Below are 24,361 nucleotides of genomic sequence, written 5' to 3' on the forward strand. Positions count from 1 at the left end.
GAAATAGTTGAAATAATTTTCAAGAAATGTCGACATTACACGTTGCGGCTGATTTTGTGAAATAGAATTGTGTCGAAAGAACACAAGAGGATGTTCAATTTTGAAAACGACGCGCATAAAGTGTCAGGCTATTATGCTAACGTAAATGTAACACGTAAAAATGTTACGAAAATAATAACATATCCTCTGTTCAACGTTAACTTGACAAAATTAATCGAGTCCTGGTAACGCACGGAAACTTTAACATTTTAATACACGACTTTTTACTGTGTATTTGTCCCTGGGCGACGCGGTCCACGGGGAAAGTAGGGTGAAGGGGAGTCCTGCGTGCAAACTGGAATGCGTAGATGCGCGTAGACGTGCGTCTCATCTCGCGCCGACTAACGGTGCGTCCGCGTTCGGGGCGTCGTCGACCGACGCGAGCACCCGGCGAGGCGAAGTCGACGGCGCGTCGCGACGCTCCCCCGCGTTGTGTCCCTCGGTTTATTTCTCGCTGTGGGAGACGTTCGTATGACGAACATCCCCAGATTTTGATGACGGTCGCTTCTCCCCCCCCCCCTCCCCTTTGTCCTAACGATTTACATTGTACGGGAGATCTCTCGCAGAGATTTTTGTACACGCGTGTGCATTTATTTCTTTCGAGCGTACAGATATATGCGTAAGTCACTGGCAGAGAAATCTGTACCGTGAAGAAGCCTCGATCCTACTCTCGCGGGGACGCAGGATCGTTCCTGCGAAATTAGAAATTGACAAACTACTGTTTGTCGGCGAGAGCCACCAAGTCCGAGACGAATAAGCCGTACACGTTACGCATATATCTTGCAATCCCGCGTAAATATATAGAGTCAGTAATATACGAAATAATGCACTGATTTCATATATTTTTTGCCCGTTACTCCATGTTAACGTTTCCGTTTTGCGTTAATTTAAAACGAGGGGGAGAACCGCTGACCGAAATCTTGCACACCAATGCCCACTAATGCCCGGTGGGCATTACTTAATCTTATCTGTCTTATTTTATCTTTATAATGCCCCAGCGAGGCCTAATGCCCAAACTAATGCCCAGAAATGCCTAGTAATGCCGCAAATCTGTACACCACGATGCCCGCAGCGGTATCCCCCTTCGATCTATAATTTATCTCTCGTCGATTTCAAGGTCGTCGAAATCTGGGCGGGAAATCGCACATGTAGAAAACGTCCCTCCCGTCTTTGCGAGACCTACGTGTCGCGTGCGTTTAAGATTCTTCGTGTTTCAAACTCGGAGTATCGAGGCACCACCGTAAGAATTGCTGGCACAGGTGGACCACGATGTTTCGAAGGGGGGGAAAAAAAAGAAGGGAGGAAAATGTTTGCGCGCGGAAATTCTCCACGTTATTTTAGAAAACGGTCAATACGTCGATATCGCTCGCTCCGATATCGTTTTGACATCCCGAAGAGTAATAGATTCGTCGGCTGTCCCGTGAAATACGTATAATACTTGAAATAAAATTGCCAGTCCAAGCTGAAACTAATATCGAAGCTGCGAGAATACGGCAATCGGTTCGAGCCTCGCTCCGATATCGCATAAACGTATGTGTGTTTTTTTACCAGCGTAATCTAATGTGTACACTTACATGTCTATTTGTATCGAATCGTCAGATTTGATACCCTTTGACCTCACTTCGCGCTTGTACCTGCGAGACCCACGCACACTTGATGTTTCAGAGCCGTGTGGCTCCATTTTTATGGTGTCAATTACCAATTTCTATTACCATTTTATTCCAATTTGTTACTGTTATCTTTGGAAAGTATTCGTATAACGAACGTTCGCCTCTACTTTTTGCCCTTAAGCCTCCATTCGTATCTCTGTCGTTCTCATCCTTATCGCCGACTCGCGTATATCTCCCGTCCTACGAGACTCCCGTAAACGTAACGCGAATCGAAGGCGTTTTCTTAAACGGAAACAATGGCGCGAACGGGCTTGAATAATCAAGATCTCGTGCCGTTTCTTCAGCGAGCAAGCCGTGTGTCGCGGGCGTCGATTTATTTTTCGCATTTCCACGTGGTAACACAGGGCCGCCTTCACGAATCAACGGGACATTTGATTGCGACCCCGAGATTCCGTTGGAGTCGCACACGATCACGACTCGCTTTTTCTACGCCCGATATATTTCCCGCGTCGAGTTTCCGATCGGGGTCCGGGCAGCATCGCGCGGACGCCCGGGACCTCGGTTTCGAGAAAGGGTGGAAGAAGGAGAGGACAGATCGGTCGTTGCGCAAAGAGCTCTTTGTGATATATTCCATGGTGGTCCTTGAGCTGGCTTTCGCAACGATGGGATCTCCGAGATTGTAATGTTTGAATATCTTTTTAATGGGGACCGGCGCGTCCTTGGCTGACGGCCGGCTCTCGTCGCCTTCCCGTGTGGAGTGCGATTTCGGTTTGCGCCGTTTCAGGAATTCGCGATTTGCATCGGCCGATTCGCGTCTTGCTGCAAATTCGAGAGATCGTCGCGGGCGAGTTTTTTTTTCCGCGGCCGTCCAAATCTCCGGCTAGGGTCGACCGCGTCAACTTCATCGCGATTTTCAGGTCGCTCCTGGCACTTGAAATTTTCATTATTGTCTTCCCAGAGCAATAATTCTCCCAGCTGATTCTTGGGACGAACGATTTATGCTAAATTCCTTTTAAACCCTCGGACCTGGAATGTGGGAAATATGTATGAAAAGTCGTCGAGATTATTAAAGATGAAATGAAATAAAGTAATGTTTGATATCGGCGTCTTGCGAAGTTGGAGGATAAAGCTTTTAGCGGCCCACAGAGATTTTAACGGTAGAAAAATCCGCAGGTTTCTCCGGGATTCGTCTTCGTTTCGAGCTTTCGCTTGCATCCCTTGGAGATCTGTTTTTTTTCCCCCCCTAATTGAATGCTTGTGGCGTTCCATGTCAGTTCCGACGAAAGTAGATGACGTCTGCGAACGGCGCTAGCTGCGATTGTCTCACCATGGACTTGGCCCTCTCGTTCGTTAATGCGACTATAGGATGTAATGCGCGATCGAAGTTTTCACGTAATACGTCCTTGAGGAACGTGAAACTCGTTTGTCAATGTACACGACAGGAGGTCGGTAGATCCGCGGCGGTGGACGGGGTGAGTGATGAGCGATTGCTCGGCTTGCCGCTGAAAAGTTTGTTTCATCTGCCAAATTGCGTCATTTCGGCCACAATGGCGGGGATAATAAAATCCATTTTGGCAAATTGGAGATTTAGTTTTCGGCGGGCAGGCCCGGGTATTGGCCTGGCAATACTCGAAACGCTCGAAAACGCAATTTGCGCAGAGCCCTCGAGTGTGTCTTTCGAGGACCGACTTGTCTCCGGAAGTCGACAATGCACGGTTCGTAAAGCGAGGGGTGGAACGAAGACCATCGCGGCCTGAACGGGATCGCTCTTTTTTCCCCCCCCCCCGCCGCCCCCCCCCCCCCACTCCGGGAGGGACAGTGGTCTTGGCGTACGGCCAGTCGTCCTTGTTCGTTGCCAGGAGAGTATCGGCGAGTCTGTTTTTTTTTTTTGGAAGGATTGTAAAAGCCCCGTCGCATCCCCGGGATTAAATTGACTCTGCCTCGTAAATCCCTTACTCGATTATCAGACTTACTACGTGATGCTGATGTAATTTTCGGTCGGCTGGCGCTTGTCCTCTCCTTAAATCTCCTCATCCTTGAAGGCTTCTCCGAATCGATCAATAATCACCGTCGATGTCTCGATGGCTGCAGCAGCCTCGCGGTAGTTTCTCGTCGTGGGGCGCGCGCAAGTCGGCACGTTGGATGTCGACGAGGCATTCGCGTACCGGCTCGGCCCTTTTTTCTCTCTCCCCTCTCTCTCCGTCGAGCAGTATCGGTAGGATGGACGGGCGCCTTAATGAGCAACGTCAGTGGGTCAAACGAGCGAAATAACGAGCGATACGAACCACCGATGCCCAGGCACGCATTTACAAAGATCGACGCAGCGATGGTACGGGCAAGGGGAGGGAGAAAGAGATATTGCAGTCGGCGATCGGTTGGCAATGATATCGGGTTATGGCTCGTGATTACACCTCTCGGACCGGACCATCGCCCTTTATTTATGCAAGCCCGCGAGACGCACGGCTAAGTTATAATACCGGATATCTTTATAATGTTCCGCCGTGAAGGAGCAGCAACTCAGCCTCGCGGAAACCAACTTTGTCTCGCAATCACGCGCTCTTTTCCTACGAGATTTACGATACTTCTGGAGACTCGGGCGTACCGGGGGGGATGCGTTTTTCGAACAGGATAATTGGAACCGTGGAATTCGGACAATTTCTCGATATTTCTCACAATTGAGTCGATTAGGTCGGGACATTCTGATTCTTTTTAAGATTCTCCGCGTTTACGTTTGCCAATTGTAAATTAATAAAGTGATTTCGATATTTATGGGGTTCTGGAGAACTTGGGAGACTTTATCAGAAACTTTTTACCTTCGACGATCTTTTCACCATCGCTTTATAATTGAATCTTTTGCGGTTCGTATTTTTGCGGGCAGTATTCGCGTCTGGGTACGAAAGGAAAATCGGTGCTACAAGAATAGGACATTTTTTTGGGGGGAAACTTTCGAAAGTTTCTTCTCAGTTTTTATTCAACAGAACAAGAGAAATATTTCGAGAAATCTTACGGATTCCATGTTAATTACACGTGTTTTTGTGTAACATTAGAAAGTGGATCGAAGTTCATCGCACGGTAATTTCAGTAATGCAGAATTATTAAATGGCAACTCTCACAAATGAACGCGCAGTAACGGTCTATCGAATTCCCAGCGATTCCCGTAATCGCGCCGCGGAATTTTTTGAGTGCGCGGAACCGAACGGAACGTCGATATTGGATCAATGTTAAATATTAATTGTTTTCGATACGACGCGTGGACACTTGACCCCCCCGCGATCGGCCGTTTACTAACCGTAGTCGTAGCAATTTTCTTCGCTATTCCACGGCGGGGCAGGCGGGGAAGGTTGAAAATTTTACACGGGCCGCGTGTGTGCACGGAGCGTGAATCGGGCCAGCCGTCAAAACACGTTCGAGTCGAGCGACCTAGTCAGCTCCGGCCTGCCTTGGTTCTTATCGATCCACCTTGCATAGGCCGTCTCCTCTCTTCCGAAATATTTGCTCCGGCGCGACACGCCGGATGGACATTGGAGCTTCAGCTCGTCGGAGCACGGAGAGTCGGTCTCTCGATGCACCGCGGCACTCGAGTCGCTCGTTTAAACTTGGTGTCGATGCGTCTCGGCTTCGGAGACTGCGATCTCGATTTTCCAGGGAGATGAAGTGCTTGAGTTTTGTCAGACGATTGTCATCTCGCAAGTGGCACGCGGTGAATTATTATTGGGCGAAAGCACGAAGAAAATCTAACTTGGCGGCGGATATACTCGTATCTGACGATAGAATCGTCGTTGTCGTATCTTGACAGTTTCGTGTTCTTCCACGATAATACATCTTATTGTTCTCTTATCCGCTTTCACGAATTCTTCTGCGAAGATAAGATCGTTTTTGTATATCGGCGATATAATGTCACGATGCTCAACAGTCGCTGTCTTTTCACGCTGCCTTTTCAACGGTTTGTCGAGTTCCTCCTTCGATTGTTAAAGTCTCTCTTTCTCTCTCTCTCTCGGGCTCGACAAAATCACGCGATAAACGATAAATGATTGAGATACGAGGCACGAGAGACAAGTTTCTCTCCGTTATTACCGGTTATTTTTCTCGGCGCGACTGCGCACGTTCCGGCCTGTGCCTATGGAACGACCCGGTTTCGTCATCGTGACAGGTAGATGCCCGCATATCGCGTAGCTTGCGAGCGCGGCTTGGAGCAACGTCGTGGGCGGGATGCTGAAGTTATTCGTCTTTGTGATATCTGCAAAAATATAACGGCGTTATCGCCGTGATTGACAACGACGATTAGGAATCCCCGTTGTCTGGCGCGAGCACTTGGAAATACGACAATTGGGACTTGAAGAAAGCGCAAAGAGCGAATAACTTTTGCAGTTTACGTCCACACAAATAACTCCCGCCGACGAAATTGTCCCAGTTTCAAAAGATTTGAGAGATGTAGTAAAATTTGCCGCTCGCGCATACTTGAACGTCCAATGCAAATTTAAACCTAAAACCTACATCGAGAATCATGTCGAGGTTTTTTTTAAAAATTTCTACACGATTATAATTGAAGGTTAAAGTCTGATCTACATTGTGTTTGGAAACATTCTATTTTATGTAAGTAAATCGAAGCGCTTGAAAAATTTACCGACCAATGTACGATGGTACGAAGTAGAACGTACAATTATCAACTTGCACAAATTTTTTAAATTGGCTACAAAATAGAATGTTTCTGGATGCAAAGAGTATTTTGAAAAATTACGCTTAAAACAGTTTGACCGAATGTATTGTTTCATGAAATACATACTACATTAATTTGACGTATATAATTACTTATAAATGATATTTTCGTTATCGAGAAATGTCAGGTCGAATGGAGAAGAAATGCACCGAAGGTACAAACGAAGATACAACGTGTTGATACTTTAGTATTTTTTGATTCTATATCCGTTCTCTCGAAATCAGATATAAAGACCGAGGTTGCAGTTGCGAACAGAGATATGCGACAATCGGCGGATTGTTGCAAGGAGCGGCAAAATGGTGGAATAGGATAATATAGTATATCAGTAGGTAAAGACGCGAGTAGGCCAAGGTTGCAGTCGCGATTGTGAAACTCGCGAACGGTGTCATTATGTAATACAAAAATTACGTATGTATGTTTTTATCATCTTTTTTTAGTAATTTTTTATAATTTTATCGTAACTAATGCAGTTTTAATTCTTCTCCAAACAACTTTAGAGCTTTTAAAACATTTAAAACGTACTGTTTTAACGTTTAAAAATCTCTAATAATTGTTTGGAGAAGACTCAAAACGGCATTAGTTACAATGGAATTCCACAAATTTACTAAAAATATAAAAACGTACATACGTAATTTTTATTCTCGTTATGAATAATGACTATAACTCCTGTTTCAATCAGTATTGATTTGAACTTTAATTTTCGATGTAACAGAACTCTCGAGAAATTACCGACGACAAGTTGTATTCGCGGAATTGTAGAATATTTCCAACCAATAATTATGAAAAATTATCACAATTTTTACAACTTTGTTTTATTAATTCGGGTGTTGACGATAATCGTTACAACTTTTAGAGACCTAGCTATGTCAAAGACTGACGAAAAATTTTTTCATTTTATCGCTAGCTATCAAGAACGACCATTAGAATTTTATAAAATCTTCGAGATAAAACTAGTTGTACGAAGAATATGTTAACTTTAGAATGATTTTTATATGTGCAATTTCAAATTAGGCAGAAAATAGTATTTTCTTATAAAGAACGCTTGAGAAATTCTCATCCCGATAGCAGTTTTTTAAATCTAATTTTTATTTAATCGATATACGTTACTCGAAAACGAGAGGTTAATAGATTTATTACAGCGGCCAAAATGGATTCGTTAGTACAATAAATAGAGAGAAAACATTTTGTTAATAATCAGTATATATTTTACTTTAGTAAAAATTTATTATTAGGACAGTAGCAGGTGCTGCACAGATTCATTCACGTTATCCGGAAATGTCGCAAACAGAGGCAACTGCAATAGCGGCGCTCCACATTATGCGCTTTGCGCATTTACGTACCGCATACCGAGCGATTGCGGGTTAATTAATTGCCGCAATAAACGGTCAACGTGGCCCGCTAATTCGAGAGCATGCCCCCGCACTCGGTGTTATCGGTCCACTGATTAGGCTTACTCTTGGCGTTCTCGTAGCCCACGACAGGGATTCCTTTCGCGATTGCACGTTCGCAAAAATTGCAGAATATGAAATTATCTTTTAATTGCGTTTTATCATTGTCAAGCTGCGCCCACTGGGAATTTAATTATTACCTCGGAATCTGGTTTCGAAAATAAACATTTGTAAAATTACGATTTCACACAAACATTACGCACATTGTAAAGAGAAAAAAAACTCTATTGGATAAATAAGTCTGTCAATTTGACTATGAAAACTTTAGGTGTAAAACTTCAAGATACTAGGAATTAATTAGCTATATACGCAATGGCAGTTATTTCGTTTGAGTGGCTCGCTTTCAATTTATCTATTTACTTTAACGAAAACGCCAGGGTTCTTTAAAATACGAAAGCACATTGCAACAGGAGTGAATTACGTTAGCATTCATGATCGTTATCAGCGACAATTTAGAGATCTCAAAGCAGTTTGTAAGACATTTGCATTTCTTATCATCTCGCGATAATACGGTGTACGTTATCTTGGATTTTGAGCAGCTTTCACGAAATTCATTATTCGCGATTGCAGTCGGTCTCTCTATCTGGTGTCAATACAGAACAGTGTCCGATAACTTCTCCGTGTTATAAATTTGCAAATTTATATTATAAAATTACTTCCACTTGAATCTCCATAACAATCGTATCACGATAAAAGTTCCTTTGATTTTCTTTCACTTTATGTATTCGCCTTTCTTAACCATTTCAACGGAGATTTTAATTTACAAAGTTCAGGAAAAGAACGATTTGATTAGTCAAGTGGGAGAGGCGAGAAGCATTCGACGATTTTTGATTCGTGCAAGATTTTGCTCGATTTTGAGCAGTCTTCACGAAATTCTTTATTCGCTATTGCAGTCGGTCTTTCTATCTGGTGTCAATACAGAACAGTGTCCCATAACTTCTTCGTATTATAAATTTGTCGGTAAAATTATTTCCATTTGAAACTTCATAACAATCGTATCACGATAAAAGTTCCTCTTATTTTCTTTCACTTTATGTACTCGCCCTTCTTAAAATATAACGATTTCAACGGAGATTTTAATTTACAAAGTTCAGGAAAAGAACGACTCGATCAGTCAAGTGGGAGAGACGAAAAGTATTCGACTTTTCGATTCGTATAAGATTTTGCTCGATATCGATTGCTCATTGTTAGATTTACCGTTCCGTTTTCCGTCATCTTGCGTTATTCTCCTGCTATTGATCGTTCGTGGAAACGATCGCTAATTCACGGCGAGCGAATTCGACGGATATGTCGAGTATCGACGCAGCTGGCGTACATGTATAGCATTTACACGTGGGCACTCGCGTTGCTGTTGCGTCGTCACGACCCCGGATACAGGACAGACGAACGATTATTAAGGCGCTATTCATCTCTTCAAGGTATCTCTGCGACATAACGGCGACGACTTTTGCGCGCTCGAGCTAGCCGGAGAATCCTTCAATTAGGTTGCAAACATGCATTGCGCGAGTGCATAGGGCGAACGTTAGTTCGCGAAGTGGGAATTCCGCGTGAGCACCAGAAAGAAAGATTCCGGGAGCAGGTAATCGGGTTGATTGTTGATTTAATTTCAAGTGAGTGCCGTTACGTCAAGTCGTTGAAATGAAATTTGTAATTTTCCTAACATTTCCCACATTTGCGTGGGCTTCTGCGATTTAACATTACATTAATTTCTCGCGGAAAATTTTACAGAAAAACGTAGACAATTGCGGTGACATTTAACAGCCTTTTTTCACTTCAGGCGCCTTAAATTTCAGTTCTCAACGTTCTAGTAGAAGAATTAATAGAATTACTCCTCGAGAGTAATAGAATCTGTTTAACATATTACTTATCTAAATAATATTTGGTTAAAATTTATTGACTCTCAGGCATAAACATCTGCAATAGAATTAATATTTGAAATGGAATCTTTCTCTGTAGTCTTTTCTCCTAATATAAGTCTATGCAAATTGCTATAATGTGGATCACAAATAGAGTGTATTAGGAATCGAAATAGATGAGACGTTCATCAATGCATTATCGGTATTCCTGCTTCGTGATACTCGGTCGTCCAACAGTCTGTATTAAAAATTGAACTCGCAAGACTTGGAAAAGGTGCCTCTGGCCACGGCGATTTCTCGGATTAGCGATATGTATTTTTGCTGACTCCTCTTCGTTAAGCGTTCTCTGAAATAACTCTCCTACGACTCTACGTGTTGGATATATCATCGTCTTCCGAAGGAAAAGGAAATAGGAGGCGACGCCGATGACTGAGCGCCGGCAAAATTGCGCGCGTAAATAAATATCCGCGTTGCAACGGCTCGCGTATGTAAATGCGGCTCGCGCGCCACGCACGACGGTGCGTCTTCAATGCCGCGGCACACACGTAGTCACTCACCTTATCCCATTGCGTCTCGATATTCCGACGTGCAGTTATTGGCCATTCGAACGAAAAGTTCGGCCGGGGAGCCGTCCGCGATTTCACAGCACGACGTCACGTTTTGTCCTTAATGTTTCAACACTTTACTTTTCTTCCTTTGTGTCTCGTGAGACGAGAGGGGGCCACGTTCACTCATCGATAATGTAGTGGCTCCATCCCGGCCATGTAGATCCTGTGAAGCCCAAGTTGTAAAATAGATCTCTAGTACAGCGGGCTCGCTCTCTTACGCCTCTTTGCAGTTATATTTATATAGTTTGATTATATTTATATAGTTAGATTTAGCGTGTTCTTCTTTTTTTTTAAACGGACTGACATTCTGTGCGATTTTTACTTTCACCTGCGTAATCCTTTTCCCTTTTTATTTGTCGCCCGCAACCCGCCGCGCCAATCTCTCTCTAGCATCTCTCTGGGTCCATTACAGATTGGTTGCCGAAGATGTGCTCCTGCCTCGACGGCAGCTCGACGCTGCCGAGCAATCGAGTCGCGAGCTACGAGCGGCTCGGTTCCGACCTCACGATCTTTGAACTCAACAGTACGATACGTAGCAGTCGAAGAGGCGATCGAGATTTGATCGACAGCGAAAGACAGGTACGTGCCGAAGTATCCCGTGTTTAAATGGCCGCACTCTATCTCGCGATTATATCCCGCGTACCCGGGAAAATCGCGCGGATGAATGGTGAATTTTTATATCGCGTTTTTTGTATAAATGGAATTTATTACGATGAAAAAATGAAGAGAAATATAACAGGACTCGTAAAAATAGGTCGAAATAATTTAAGTATTGCATACATTTTCCGATATCGCGCTACCTTTATTTGTAAGTTTATTACCATTTATTAATTTATGTAAATTTGCCCGACTGCAAAATATGTAAAATGTAAATTGTACAAGAGAATTTTTATAATTTAATTGCAACGCGCGGAGAAAAATTAATTAAGTGAGGCTTATAGAAAAGAAGATTCGCCAATTAATTTCGCTCGATGAGTCTGTTCGATTAGACTGCGGTCATTCAATCGTTTGTGTGTTTAATGTTTTTTCAACGTTTGTTTAATTAGGAAGAATTGCGGTTTTACAACAACGACCACTCTTTCACGACCGTGATCGTGGAGAAGAATCTGCGAACGATCGATCTCTGCGAGTTGCTCAAAGTCAAGAGGAACACGATCGGCGCAGCCTGGTCGATAATGGAGACGTGGCCGAAACTGGGAATTGGTATGTAAAATCATTAATCGTAAATAAATCACGTCGCAGCGATTATTTTCAGCGAATCTACGCATTCCTTCCGATTTCTCCTGGAATGCAAATGTAGTCAACGATTAGTCAATAAGCTCGTCTTTTGTATGTTTCTTCGCGCGAATAGCGACGTGCCATTGACTACACTTTTGCGATTGTCCTCTTTTGCGCGATCATTCACTAGGATGTTATTCGCGGAATTGTTTTTCAATACCTCTTTTTTTTTAATATGAATATTCCGTGCACGCTCAATAATCTATGTGTATAATTTTATACATTTGTATTTATATCACTGCAATGCGTGCCCGTACAATTCAAAGATATACAAATGTAATAAACGTGTACTCAAACATAATGGACGGAATTTACAGAATTAAACGGTTAATTCGATATCCCGAATTGTTATCGGGTTTAGCGATAACGCGGATGGAGACGAATATGCTTGGGAATATGAATAGAGAAATGCGGAGAATCGCTGGATATTTTCCAAGTATTATGCGATTATTGCGTGCGACGCGATTCGAGAGCTATTTGCGAGAGCGCGGTGACGAGTTTGCGCGATGATAAATAATTTATAATACCAAAGTGTTGCGAAGGCTTCCAAAAAGAAAATGTGTAGAAAGGAGGGGGGAGAGAGAGAGAGAGAGAGAGGGAGAGAGAGAGACAATGTGAGCAGCAAAATGAACGGAGCTCGGTTCTCACGATTTGGAATCAATTATTAAATTTTTACAAGAAATTTCAAATTTGTATGTGACTTCAGAGTCATACTTCTATCTGTGTTAATATCAGTGAGTCTCCATATGGTGCCAGACATAAAGAGGGGCTGAATAACAACCCGACAGAGGGACGGATCCGTAACAATCAATTTTGACCGAGGGGGAAACCGTTGACCAAAATCTTGTACACCAATGCCCCCTAATGCCCAGTGGGCATTACTTTAGCTCGTTGTCTTCTTTTATGTTATTTATCTTGTTTTATCTTATTTTATCTTTATGATGCCCCAGCCAAGGCCTAATGCCAGAAAAAATGCCCAGTAATGCCGCAAATTTGTACACCACAATGCCCTCAGCGGTTTCCCCCCCTCGATTTTGACCGAGGAAGACCCGAAGAAGGGTCGAAACGTTTACCTATTAAAGGGGAATCTTTGATTCTAAATTGCGAGAACCGAGTTCCGTTAGTTTTGTGGCTCACATTGGCGCAATCTCTCTCTCCCCTTTCTACAAATAATTTATATTTACAAGAACATCGTCGCGCGGAAGAGGGGCGGATAATTCGTTAAGAGTTTCGAGGCGTTGCCAGGGCGAGGTGACGCAACGAGCCTCTAATGCATCGGAAAAACTTCACTCGTCTAAATTCTCTCCGCGGCATTGACTCGGAACGAGATCGGAAATAACGTGTGCACGGGCGAGGGGCAGGAGGAGGAGGGGAGGGGGGAAAGGAAGAGGGGAGGAATGGGGGTTGGAGAGGCCGTAAAGACGGCACAGAGCTCTATAATGCAGCCGAGAATCAATAGCGGGCGAAACCTCCAGGAGCTTGGTGCAGGTCAGAGACGCGATTCGCGGCCGTGTCTCCGTACGTAATGTTTGTTTAGAGATCCGGGCGAAATGTCACGCTATTCTAGTCGCGTCTCACGTGCTTTCCGTGGAATCGTTTTACGAATTAATCGCGTGACGAGACGAGCTAATTGTGGCCGCGAAGGTCGCTTTATTGGGACTCGTCAAAATTTATTTCTTAATTAATTTTGCTGTAAGAAGGACCGCGTGTTTTAAGATCAGTAACGTGACGGAGGATCGAGCCGTTTGGTTATTGTTTACGGTGTAATAAGTACAAGAAAACAATTCTTTTCATACGACAATCCGGGAACGTACTCGCATATTCGATTCGACTTGCGTCTCCCGAATCGCTGAATATATTTCTGTACTCGAAACGGAAGCGTGGCAATGTGTTTGTCAACGTAAACCGGATTTTTTTTTTTTTTGGTTACAGAACGCACGTTAGAAGACCACGAAGATATTCTCGCTGTTCACAGGGAATTGGAAATGTTCGCTTCCCGATACGAGAGGAGGTTCTACTTTAACCAGGACTTCCTGAAATACGAAGTGTTCATCAAGCCCGTGGTAAGTGAGAAAACAGAGAATTTGGTTATCTCGCCGAAAATAACGCTGGAGTCGGAAAAACCCTCGGAAAACGATCGAGTTCTTCGTCACGGAAAACGGTAGATTCTGCTCGATCCAAGCGCGCATAACTTACCGACTGGCTGCACTTACCAGCCGCGTTGCAGTCGCGCGGCTGCATTTGACGACGCGGTTCGTCCGGTATCCTCGCGAGCGGTGTCGGTTTCTACGTGAACGTCGTCGGTACGAGAATACCCGCGGCATATCCGGCAGATCTCTCGCTTACCGACGAGTACCGGCGGCGCAGTCGTACGCGAGGTCGAACGTTGTGGAGAGGCACCGTCTAGATGGCGCGAGGGGTGCTTTTCCGATATCGGGAGCGGCGATGGGGTCTCAAGGATTCGGTGGTATTGATTGGAACATTCGTGTCCTGGGATTTTACAGGATTGAGCGCGTAGCTCCGTTTCGAACTTCACGCATCGGGATTGCGTGAGTATAAACGGCGCGCCGAGACTCGAGCGGTACGTCACGGCTTCGCTTGATCTCGTTGGAGAATGCGAATCGCGTAATGCACGAAGAGACGCCGACTCGTCAGCGCGGTTTCAAAGATGGCCAGAAGTTAATTGATATATTCGAACGGATATCAATTAGCGGCTTGGAAATTCAATCGGCCACGGGTTCATAAATCTCGCCGATGATTGGCCAATTAAAGGGTAACGAGCGCAGAAACTTGGAAAATTGAGCGTCGTAATCGACGCTCTTCGGGGAAATCTCGAGGCGCGTTTTCCTCTTGTAACGCTAGAGGGGGGGGGGGGAAGCTACTCTTTGGCCGCGAGTGTGCGAGAAGTGCTCGATCCGGCGAAATCTTCAAAAAGATTCTTGAGTAACGCGCGCGCGTCTATAGATCCGCCTCGCCGAGCGATGCTCGCGTAGCGCGAGGGATATTTATATATTTTTCCGTCCCCGAAATATTTGAGATCTACGCGTCGCTCTTCCCGCCGCCGCGCCGCGTCACACCCTCGCGTCGGTTTTAGAAGCGAAATTCGGTTCCCGCCGACGTTTTCGTTTTCTCTCTTTTCTTTTTTTTTCGCGAATGTACAAAAATGACGGCGCGCAGTGACGGTCCGCCCAATTGTTTTGTTTGCAGCAATTTTTCCCCACGGACATGATCGCGTTTCCCAGCGGGGCGGAGAGGGGCTCGTTCACCGACGCCGAGAGCGCGCTGAGGGTGAGTATGCACGGGCGTCATTTTCTCGCCCGGCCCCGGCGCGATCGTCGCGGGCGAAGGCGACTATCCGGCGACTGAGACACGGGCGAGTGTACATTGTCACGTTTGCAGAGCTACCTGTTACGAGAGGACAGTGAGTGCCCGTACGTATTCAGCATGGTGTGGATGCGAGTTCACAGTTCCGCTAACTGGAAGAAGATGTACATGCTGCTGCAGGGTCGGAAACTCTACACGTCGAAGAAGGTGAGTCCTTCTCTTGGAGAGCGGCGTAATTGCATTCCCGTCGCTATCGGTGTCCCGGGTTTTATCCCGCGTTCAATACGCCGTGTGCGGTTTCCGTGCCGATACACGTGCGTACAGGCGGACTTTTCAAGCGGAGAGCCGCGCGGTTCTTTCCTTACCGAGCCAACCGGCTCCGAATATGAATTATGAGCTTTAAACGCTCCGCGGCGAAAGAATTACTCAGCGTTGTTAGCCACTCAATTCAAACGCGCGCATTATCTACCATTTCGCGGCTACGAGCCTGACGTCTTGAGATACGGGGAGACGTCGTTACATAAAGAAGTACTACTTCTCAATGTTAATAAGCGAACACATATTCAGCTTACGATGATTAATACGTTAACATGAAGTGACGGTGAGTTTCTCTTCTTCCCTACGCTCGATTATCTTTATGCGATCGCGGTAGAAAATGCAATCTCGCGACGGGGATCGGGTTCTTACTGACTCATCGTCGGTGAAACGTTCTTTAAAGACCAAGTAAGCGATTCCTAGACGATAAACGATCGTCAGGCTCTACATGCATCGGCGCGCGTCGCTCTCGCAGGTGTTAACACTTTTCTCAAGGACTCCGCGGTGCCGTCCGTTATGGATGAGTCACGGCACATCGCTGGCAATTTATTTGTAAGTCATTAAGCGACATTAACATGTAACAGCTGGGACACTGTCGTGGGCAAAGAGGTGCGACGCGAGAAACAACGCCGCAATCTTTTTCTTGCTTTACGACCGAGGTAAAGGGGGACGGCTTTTCATTCGTAAAAGTATCGCCTCGCGCGAATGTGAAATTTCAGATGGCGATTTTCCGCGACGGTTTAACGTTTATTCCGCTCGGTTCGCGACGCGATGGCTTACCCAAGGGCGTTCATCGGTAAATCGATTTTTTATATATTTGCTGCAAATTTGGACCATACGCCGTTAATAGTGTTATCTATATGCCTGCTGAATTTTAAAAACCGTGTCCGTACCACAAGTCGAGACATTCGGCATCGAAGTCACTCGTATAGTATACGCGAAACGTGCTCTGCGGGGATATTTTAATTTATTGTGGTAGAAATTGTTGGTGTATTTTCACTAGACAAGTGACCTATGATGCATAATAATATTAGAAATTATACATTACAAGATAGGAATACGTAGCCGTACCGTTTGTGCGTATATTGTAATTCGAAATGCTCCAACTGACGATATTTCGAAGCGTGTCGGCCCGAGGGGAGAAACCGCCGAGGGCCTTGTGGTGTACAGATTTGCGGCATTACTAGGCATTTTTGGGCATTAGTTTGGGCATTGGGCCTTGCTGGGGCATTATAAAAATAAAATAAGATAAAATAAGGTAATAAGATAAAGCCCATTGGGGGGCCTAGTGGGCGTACAAGATTTTGGTCAACGGTTTCCCCCTCGGTTTTGGCATTATAGAGATAAAACAAGATGAAATAAGATAATAAGATAAAGCAATGCCCACTGGGCATTAGTGGGCATCGGTGTACAAGATTTTGGTCAGCGGTTTCCCCCTCGGTGTCGGCCAATACATTCACGAAGGCAACGTTGTTCGATCTTCGTTTTTCACAAAGCGTGCTAGACGCAGAGCTGCGTTAATTATGTAGCGTGTATAATTTACGCTAAAAGTGGCCAAGTAGGGAGCCGGTCGCGCTACACGGAAAGAAAACCGAACGTGGGCGAAAACTTTTGGCTACGATTACAGCCGATGAACGTCCTGAGAAGAGACTCGGGTGGGACCAGCTGACGAACTGCTCTCGCCGCTCTCGCGAAATTGTCCCGTATCGGTAACGCTGATCCGACTCGGCCATCAAGCCAATTCATTTGCATAATTAACATGACGCGACGCGGCGGCAACGCCTTCGTGGCTCGTTCCGATAACCGATACGCGAGACGCAAGGTGGTCATTTTCGAGATAACCGGGCGACTAAGTTAATGCACTCGGCGATCCCGAATTCAGCCCGTGGGCGCGGTTTGTTTTAAAATTAATTTCATTCGATTATCGATTCCGCGCCGCGCGTACAACCGGTAGCGCGCCGTTAAAACTGACGCGTCGAACGGTCGTTTGGCGAACGCGCTTCCGAGTCGCGCGTCATTAATCGCCCCCGCGGTAAAGCCAGAATCATATCGGCGGGCGAGCGATTATCCGAAATATCGCGCGGATCCTATAGAAAAAAAAAATCCATTTGTCACGCATGCGTAAAATGTCGAGTGAGTTACGACCGCGATCGCTTTACGGCCGGTGATACATCTAGTTAAATAACGATAGCGCGACGAATAATTACAGACGCACTCGTATACATAGTCCGCACGGCCGCACGTGAAATATTATCGCTGAATATTCTACCGTTATCATACACGAGTGCTTCGGTTTACACATTTATTAAGCGATACACGCGCGCTATTCAGCGAACGTACTTGATGTGATTTCCGTCATTGTCTTATCGACCGCAAATCAATATTTCTTTCCGAAGAAACAACGGCCGACGGCTCTAGTTCGCGTAGCCTCGGTGTGTCTCTCCCTCTTCTTTTTATTTTTATTACAACCGTGGAGTTTTCTAAAGAGTTTGCAAATTAATGACCGACATTGTACAGCCGCTGTAATTATCGACGAGAATTCTTTCGCAAGGTATACGCGAGAATGCAGCCCTTCTCTCCTCCCTTTTGTCCTCCGCGCCGCGCCGCGCCGCGGCGAGAACCGGCTTAAAATGCAAGTTGATTGGCTTCGCGTCTGCCGTCGCTACGTAAGAACATGATTTAATTATTTCAAGCTTCACCGCTTCCGGCGATACCGGTATCAGCGGCTAATATCTCGTCGGACGAAAGCGTCGTTCCGTAAAAAGCCACGACTCGCCGTCATTGTTCGCCGCTTCGCTCCGACACCTCGGGGGACAAGACCACGAGTACGTCATTATTACGACGCGCGATACGATCTCTCTCTCTCTCGGTGGAAAAAGGGTTGAGGCTTAAGTATGTAACAACGCGACGCGACCAACCGCGGTGCGCGCCGATGAGGCCGCTCGCGTTATCGCGGACTCGCGGGCTTATCGATCCTCGATTACGGCCAACCGTCGCGCACAGCGCGACACGCCCCGCGAGTCCTCGCAGCTTTCCGCAAATCGGATTTTTCTCGCAGATACGGTTTCTCATCGCGCGCTCCGCGACGCTTCCCTCAAATGTTCTTTTCAGCCCGGCGTCTCGATATCGCCCCTCTGGGCGATCTTCTCCCTTCTGCCTCCGGGTCTAGGAGTTTATTTCTAAGAGCGAGTTTAGTTGAAATTTTCCGAGGCGCTCGGCGGATTCAGCCTGCTCGAATGAGGGTTAATTGCTCTTGGAAAGTTTTCCCGGCTGTATCTTCCCTCGACCAGAACGCGGGGGCCACGCGATACGCTCGCGATTTCCATTACTCGTCCTCCCGTCTCTCTTTACGCGCGCATTCGATCGCGTAGGAAAAAGGGGGGGAGGGAGTCTCTTCCGTCAATTTTTATACTCGATCGTTATCGCTTTTTCGACATTAAAGCCGAGCGAGCGGGCGCGAATGAATAACTTGCCTCGACGAGTGTGAACGGTGCCACCGTGCTGACGATTGTTCGTTCGAGTTTGTTCGCTCGATCTGGATCCGGCTTGACGAAGACCGCGATGCGAACGCCTAGCCATTCGCACACACGCGGGGCGCATCGGGTATTGTATGGATATTCGCGCGCGCGGTTGCAGCCGCAAATTATACCACGCGCATACGGAATTCTATTGTTCTTGAAATAATTGTTTCTATTCGTTATTTCTGATCCGACGACGTGGAGCCGGCCGGGAGGAGCGCGACGCGAAACAACGCTGAGCGCTCCTCTGAGAATTGCATCCATTTTTCTACGTCTTTACGGAGCTCTTCGAAAAGCTCTTTATTTCGAGAGGAAGGACACGGGAGAGGGAGCAAAGAGGACACGGTCCGAAAAAAGCTCCTCGCGGACGCGTGAGGGATGTTGAGCGTTAGAGAACGAACGAGGAGCAGGGACTCCACGGGGCGAGGTAATGGAGAAGAACGCGACAATTGCGCGAGCGCGAGCCGAGGGAGCGCGAGTGGTAGGTACCGATGCTAAATAATACGGCTTTCGGGGGTGCCGTGAATAATCCTTACTAACCTTAGCATTCGTGCCGCTATTTCGGTCCGCCCGGCCCGAATAATTTATCAACTCCTACCGCAACGCGCCTGCCGACGGCCTTATCTCGAGCCGGTTGAAACTCTCTCCCGGACACGGTATCCGCTTCCTCTTAATTTCTAGCTCGCGCGCAACTCCGCTCCTCGGGGAGATGTCATCGAGAGACCTTAACCGGGGCGGGGGCTTAAGGCATCATTTATGACGGTCGTTCGGAACGCGTTGGACGAGCCTTGTTTATTGTCCTTCGCGGACGGCAACGCGGTATCAATGGGAGTGGCGCATGTAATATGCAGATTCAATATACGTTGATGCACTTTGGGGGGCTTTGAATAAACTTACGCGCTCTTATCGTGCTTTTTGCCGCGTGCGCTAGAGGTATCGATTTGTCTTCCATCGTCAGCTGCCCGAACCAAGGGGGTAACCACTTGATGTAATCGTGGGACAGTGTCTCCGAAATGATTATGAAATCCTTACGAAATCCCCGTGTAATCGTTTTGTCTCCATTTTCAAAGTCTCTTCGCTTGTCAGACAATAAGCACTCAATTTCAACATTTTCTCAGTTTCCAAACCAATTTACTTCTTTTAGTGAATATCCAAATACCTATATTAGCGCGTATTCTTTTCATAATAAGACTGAAGAGTACTTCAGTGCTGTTGGAACAACAGCGAGTTGAAACGTTGCTACACCTTTGCGCGCAAATTTGCAACAATAAACGGTAAATACAAACGCAAAATTACTTTTCCTTAAGACCACGGTTGGACTAGTGAGAAAAGTGGGAAGCGAGGAAACACGTGAATCTACAATCTTAACTGAAATTACCTCCACAAGCAGATACTTCGTAGCAAAATATGACGGCTCTTTGAGATTTAACAACGTTACGTATTTTTAAACGTGCATATGAGAAAATTATTTGCAATTCGATGAGATTATTTGTACTTAGGTGAAATCGTGCAATCGGTGGGACAACATTTTAGCTAGCGGTTACCCCCTTCAAACGCTCACGGCGGTTGTTCCACGTGTAATTTCTAAGTAGATAAAAATTGAATTGTGTAACCTGTAGGCATTTGAGTAAATTAACGTTTTTGCCCCGCCCAAGCACGCCTGTAAATTAGACCGCGCATGACCGTGAACTCTTATGTTGCATTGTTACACCTGTTGTTTCTGTAAATTGCTTTTATTAAATGGGAACTGACATTCATGTCGGACTTATTGAGAGTCGCGCCGATGTCTGTTTTTATTGCGAGGTAACTTTCGCCACCCCGACGCATTTAACAGCAAATCTAACAGCTCTCTGTGCTTTAACAACGTTACATATTTTTAATCACGTGCACATGAGAAAATTATTTGCAATTCGACGAGATTATTTGAAACCGTATGAAATCAAATAAAATCGCGCAATCGGTGGGACATTTTAGCTAGCGGTTACCTCCTTAGCCCAAATGCTCACGGCGGTTGTTCCACATGTAACTTCTAAGTAGATAAAAATTGAATCGCGTAACCTGTAGGCATTTGAGTAAATTAACTTAATTTTTGCCCTGCCCAAGCACGCCAATAAATTAGATCGCGCATGACCGTGAACCCTTATATTGCATTGTTACATCTGTTGTTTCTATAAATTGTATAAATTGCTTTTATTGAATGGGAACTGACATTCATGTCCGACTTATTGAAAGTCGCGCCGATGTCCGTTTTTTATTGCGAGGTAACTTTCGCCACCCCGATGCATTTATCCTCCGGCCTTACCCCCGCGGAGCCCCGGGTCTCGTCCCCGCTAACCCCCTTTTTCATTTCCTCCCTCGCAACAGCGGGCGTGGCCCCGTTATCGCGGAAACGTACCCGCGACGGCAGGATAATTCTTCGTCCGCTACGTACGATCAATTTTATCGGCAAAAAACTTGCGAGCGAGGACGCTCCGGGGGGAGAAAAATTGCTGCGCGCGTTTTCTCGTAGAAATATAAATACTCTTTCGCGCTGGCTATCGGTGAGCTAAACGAGTTTCGTTACTTAACATAATTGCCGTGCAACTGCCGCGAAGAAGTGTTTCGCACGCGAATCGACAAACGGGAAAGTAAAATTGCCGGCGCGGCGGCAAGGGGTACGGGATCGTATTTTACGACCGCGACGGTCCACTCTTCCAATTTGTCTTTACTTCCCTCGGTAAATTTATCGTAAGTACGGTAATTGCATTAACACGTGATCCGCAGTGTGCCGTTAAAGTTTCGAAGGAAATGGCCAATCGTAGAGACCCCTGGAAAAATATCGCGAGTGTCTTGTCACTTTTTCCAATATCATCGGGAATTAGCAGGGGCGTTCATTTCGCAAAATATTTTATGACAAGACCGTCGAGGTGGGGGGAGACTCGGAGAGGGCACAGTAGAAGACTGAGGCTAAGGAGAGGCCGTTACTCGTTTCGTTTATTTTCCCGCTGCGACATTTCGCCGTTGATCGCCAATCCTTTTTTTTTTAATCCGAGTCTCGTGCCACGACACCTGCGGTAGACAATGAGATTACGTAATGGGATAGCTAATCCTCAGGGCATTCCCTCGCCGCCGTCAACCCGATCGACGTCACAGAGCGAGCCTTGACGCTGTCAATCTCGTATTACACGTAATACCATCCGCGCGCGAATGCGCGCCGAACACGGACCGATGGATAATTTCGATCAACCGATAATGGTACGGTCGCAGGAAGCGAATTGGATTCAAGGTAATCACGGGTCTGCATACCGACATGTATATGTTCGTAATTAGTTGCGTAATAGCCCTGATTTCACGGCGATACACGCGCACGCGTCCGTCTTTTAACGCCGGGAGCTACCGCGGGTGAGGCCCGCGTGAGAGGTCGCTCGCTTTCATTGCCGCAACGTTAACGATCACAATTGTTCTCGGCCGTCATTACTTACGCGTTACTTACACCTCGCCAAGAAAGATGATCGCCGCTCGCGTTACTCCGCGTTTACTGCGCCGCCCTCCCCGCACCCCTGCGCCCTCCTTCCGCGCGCGGTCATAAAGAACGCGTTTCGCAAGACATAAATTACGGCGTGCGATATTAGCGTTAATGCGCCCGTCGCACAAAGCACGGCGTTGCGTTTTTAGCGTTAGATACGGACGTCGTTATCTTCATTATCGCCGATTTTCCCCGACTCGTTCGTCTCTATTCTCATTACGTGAAATATATATATTTTTCCTGCACTGTGCGTGTCGGAGAAACGAGGTGCGGGGTCTTTCGGGGTCTATGCAAATGCGCTTATGCAAATTTATCCGTTAAGCTTGGCTCTCTCTCGAACGCGCTTTGCTATAAAAGCGCGAAAATATTTTCAATTTGTTTTGTTTTAAAATTTTGGGACGTTACATCACTCTCGTACCACTCGATCGCGCCGTAATAGACGCGAGGCGCGTTCGACGGCGCAAATGTAATTTGATGTAACGGGTTTGTGCGAGTAAATTGTCTGCGATAGTGAGGGGGGAGGGGAGGGAGTGTACATTGTGCGGTGCACATCGGCCATGCGAAGAGATACTTGGTGTACTTTGTCTCCAGTCACGCGCTGTATAAGATCAGTGTCCTGTCACGGAACCTGGAGACCTCCATTGTTCTGTTTATCGTCTCATCCGATTCCTAGGGGCCCCTGGACCGTAACTTTGGGCCGCGCTTTCGGTCCATTCACGAAGTTTTCCGCAGCATCCGTCGTAATCGAAGTTTCGGGTAAGCGTGGCCGGGGGGGGGGGGTATCTTGTATCTCACGGGGAACGTTAACGGAGTAGATACGGCGCCGTTACGAAAGATAACGACGGCTGATTTACATAGAAGGGCTGGAACTCCGGTCGTTAGCTGCTAGACGCGCTAGCGATCGTTCTGCATTTATTATCGACTCTCGGCGACGATGCCCGAGCACGGCGACGTCGCGATGTCGCGGTTGCCTCGCGCGAAAGGAGCTTTTTACGCAGAACCGCCCCGCTTGCGAGAGAGCCGGAAGACGATTCTCCAGAGTGGAAAGCCGAGGGCGGAGAGACGTCGGCGGCGACGGCCCGGGGAAAAAAGGGGTTGACTGACGGTTTTCCGCGGCAAACAACCGTGACTGATGATCCGTGAGCGAAGCGCGATACGCGGGCGCGCAAAGGTCCCGTCCCCGCAAAAAGAACGATTCGGTAATTAGACGCGCGCGCTTCTGCATCGAGAATTGGACTCTTGTCGCCGCGAGCCGCCCGTGGATCGCTGGCGGTCCATTCTCTCTCTCTCTCTCTCGTTCGTTTCTTCTCCCGTCGCTTAGAAACTTAACCAGACTAACTTTTCAGAATATGTCAGGTTCCTGTTGAGCGTACAAGTGCAAACGGTTTCATGTAATTTTATCTTAAAGCGGAGGGACAGACAAATTTTAGCGTTATTTTTTACGAAAAGCGATACCTTGCTACTTAAGTAATATCTCATCCAAATACGCTCTCTGTCTCTCTCGTTCGTTTCTTCTTCCGTCGCTTAGAAACTTAACCAAACTATCTTTTTAGAGTATGTCAGGTTCCTATTGAGCGTACAAGTGCCAACTGTTTCATGTAATATATTTTATCTTAAAGTGAAGGGACAGGCAAATTTGAGCGTAATTTTTAACGAAAAGCGATACCTTGCTACTTAAATAATATCTCATCCAAATACGCGGTAATTCCCGTACGCTTCGTGGTCCCGGTACGTCGCAACTTATGTGGTGCCGTCTATTTTTCGGCTGCTTCTTGAAAATCGCGAGCACGCCTTTTAACTATCTGGTCGTGTTCAAAAGAGATGCAATCGCTCTCGCTATTCGTTCTCGCTGCTGTCGGGCATCACGCGAGTGATTCCCTCACTCCAGCTTCACCCTTCCTCGCAATTAACGACGGAACCATCCACCGACCGAAAAAGCTGGAAAGCCGGCGAAAGAGCTTTCGTTGTTGAAGCGCGGAGGGAGGTGGTCCATCCCGTCGGCGACCTGGCCGTGGCTCCTCTTCCGGAAGAGCGAGCCGCTTGATGGATTACGTCGACTAACGGCCATCGTCTGGACGCGTTAGATTAGCCGCGGCAACGAGGGCGGACCTTCCGTTGCCGGTAACCAAGACCGATCGACTCT

The 24,361-nt window shown here is 46.5% G+C and overlaps 1 protein-coding gene across 1 annotated transcript in view; it reads left to right on the top strand.

The window, feature by feature from the left end:
• Positions 1-24,361, top strand: part of LOC105560718 (growth factor receptor-bound protein 14-like) — a 251,947-nt gene that overhangs the window by 43,594 nt on the left and 183,992 nt on the right. The window contains exons 3-7 of the mRNA XM_012010071.1: positions 10,691-10,857; positions 11,325-11,481; positions 13,489-13,619; positions 14,764-14,844; positions 14,956-15,087. Of these exons, the coding sequence (XP_011865461.1) occupies positions 10,691-10,857; positions 11,325-11,481; positions 13,489-13,619; positions 14,764-14,844; positions 14,956-15,087 (668 nt within the window). The remainder of the gene's footprint in view (positions 1-10,690; positions 10,858-11,324; positions 11,482-13,488; positions 13,620-14,763; positions 14,845-14,955; positions 15,088-24,361) is intronic.

The sequence above is a fragment of the Vollenhovia emeryi genome, unplaced genomic scaffold (genome assembly GCF_000949405.1).
Source record: "Vollenhovia emeryi isolate VEMERY1.0 unplaced genomic scaffold, V.emery_V1.0 DF939224.1, whole genome shotgun sequence".
NCBI lineage: Eukaryota > Metazoa > Arthropoda > Insecta > Hymenoptera > Formicidae > Vollenhovia > Vollenhovia emeryi.